At 40.1% G+C, this 2500-nt stretch overlaps 1 protein-coding gene across 1 annotated transcript in view; it reads left to right on the forward strand.

The window, feature by feature from the left end:
• The first annotated feature begins 338 nt into the window (after positions 1 to 338).
• acsbg2 (acyl-CoA synthetase bubblegum family member 2) overlaps positions 339 to 2500 on the forward strand; it is a 22964-nt gene continuing 20802 nt past the window's right edge. Inside the window, exon 1 of the mRNA XM_047800393.1 lies at positions 339 to 535. Coding sequence (XP_047656349.1) covers positions 511 to 535 — 25 coding nt within the window. The 5' untranslated portion in view covers positions 339 to 510. The remainder of the gene's footprint in view (positions 536 to 2500) is intronic.

Here is a 2500-nt window from a genome sequence, read left to right on the forward strand (position 1 = left end):
GTGTATATATATATATATGTGTGTGTGTGTGTGTGTGTGTGTGTGTGTGTGTGTGTGTGTGTGTATTGAAACAACTGTTTTCAAATAAAAACAACTCTTTTCAAACAAAACAATTGAGTTGTTTTTGTTTAAAAAAAAACAGATGTTATATATTTTTTAATATATATTTATTTATGATATTTATTTATTTATCTCTATACACCAAGACAGGTTCCTGTACACATGACAGTGAAATCCTATATTAAATCCAGCCCTTAACTCTAACCTGGCTGTAGCACTAATTCTATTTCTAATTCTAACTCAAATTCTGCGTCTCTGCGTCTCCTAGCAACCGTCAGCCAGCGACTGATCTTCATTACAACTCGGTCCTCGAGGTGAAGCGTCGTGTTTGTGTCTCTCCTGCGTTTATGTTCGTGTTCATCAGCTGTCTTTGTGCTTTCATTTATTAAAGCCAAGTTCAGTTTTACTCAGTTAAAACACATTAAGCTCGTTTTTTTCTGCCTAATCTTCATGTTGGAGCCTGAAGCAGATTTTGGTGAGTTCAGTCTTTTTTAACCGGTTTGTCACGTTTTAAAACGTGTAAAAATATCGAACGTGTCGTGTTTATATTTCAAGTCGCATTGAAAGGCTTATATTGTGTTTATTTGTTTATTATTCTGTGCTAAAGGCTAACAAGTGTGTGAGGTGTTTCAAATGTCAGCTGTTTAGCTTTGAGTTTTTGTGTCTTTTAATTAGTGAGACAACCATTTAACTCGAATTGAACTTTAATTAGTTAATTTGCCCTAAAAAAAACCCTCCTGTATTTTTAAGATGTTTATTAGACTTGGGATAAGTTTAGTATCTACTATATAAAGTAGACTTGGGTTAAGTTTAGTATTAAGTTTAGTACTTACTGCACTACAAGTCACTGTGAAATAAGATGTTTTTTTTTTAGAAATAACAAGAAACTAAATAAATATCTTGTTGTTAAAAGCCAGTCATTTGAATTATAGCCCGAATTCAGTCATGTCTTGGTTGATGTTGGTTGAAGGCCACAGCAGTCATGGTTAAGACCTCAGAACCACCTATAATTTGCCTAACAGCTTATATATCAGATATGTGTATATTATATGTATTAATGAATGTACCAAGAGCCCCTTAAGAACCTCAACAAATTCCTTGAGTGTCAGCGAATAAAACAGTCTAATTCTAATTTTGATCTAGACACACACACACACTTTTATTGTTCTGATCTAGACACACACACTCGGATTGTTCTGATCTAGACACACACGCTCGGATTGTTCTGATCTAGACACACACTCACTCACAGACACCCACAGGCACACACTCTTGGATTGTTCTGATCTAGACACCCACAGACACACACACTCTTGGATTGTTCTGATCTAGACACCCACAGGCACACACACTCGGATTGTTATGATCTAGACACCCACAGACACACACTCGGATTGTTATGATCTAGACACCCACAGACACACACTCGGATTGTTATGATCTAGACACCAACAGGCACACACACTCGGATTGTTATGATCTAGACACCCACAGACACACACTCGGATTGTTATGATCTAGACACAGACACACACACTCGGATTGATCTGATCTAGACACCAACAGACACACAGGGATTGATCTGATCTAGACACCAACAGACACACACACACACTCGGATTGTTCTGATCTAGACACCCACACACACACTCGGATTGTTCTGATCTAGACACCAACAGAGACACACACTCGGATTGTTCTGATGTAGACACCCACAGAGACACACCCACACTCGGATTGTTCTGATCTAGACACCAACAGAGACACACACTCGGATTGTTCTGATGTAGACACCCACAGAGACACACCCACACTCGGATTGTTCTGATCTAGACACCAACAGACACACACACACACTCGGATTGTTCTGATCTAGACACCCACACACACACTCGGATTGATCTGATCTAGACACCAACAGACACACACACACACTCGGATTGTTCTGATGTAGACACCCACACACACACTCGGATTGATCTGATCTAGACACCAACAGACACACACACACACTCGGATTGTTCTGATCTAGACACCCACACACACACACACACACACACACACACTCTGATTGTTCTGATCTAGACACCAACAGACACACACACACACTCGGATTGTTCTGATCTAGACACCCACACACACACACACACACACTCGGATTGTTCTGATCTAGACACCAACAGACACACACACACACTCGGATTGATCTTATCTAGACACCAACAGACATACACACACACACACACACACTCGGATTGTTCTGATCTAGACACATTTACATTTACATTTACAGCATTTAGCAGACACTCTTATCCAGAGTGACTTACATTTTTTATTTCAGTTTATACTCCTGAGCAATTGAGGGTTAAGGGCCTTGCTCAGGGGCCCTGCAGTGGCAACTTAGTGGACCTGGGATTCGAACCAATGACCTTCCGGTCAG

This window comes from Tachysurus fulvidraco, chromosome 14 (genome assembly GCF_022655615.1).
Source record: "Tachysurus fulvidraco isolate hzauxx_2018 chromosome 14, HZAU_PFXX_2.0, whole genome shotgun sequence".
Taxonomy (NCBI): Eukaryota; Metazoa; Chordata; class Actinopteri; order Siluriformes; family Bagridae; genus Tachysurus; species Tachysurus fulvidraco.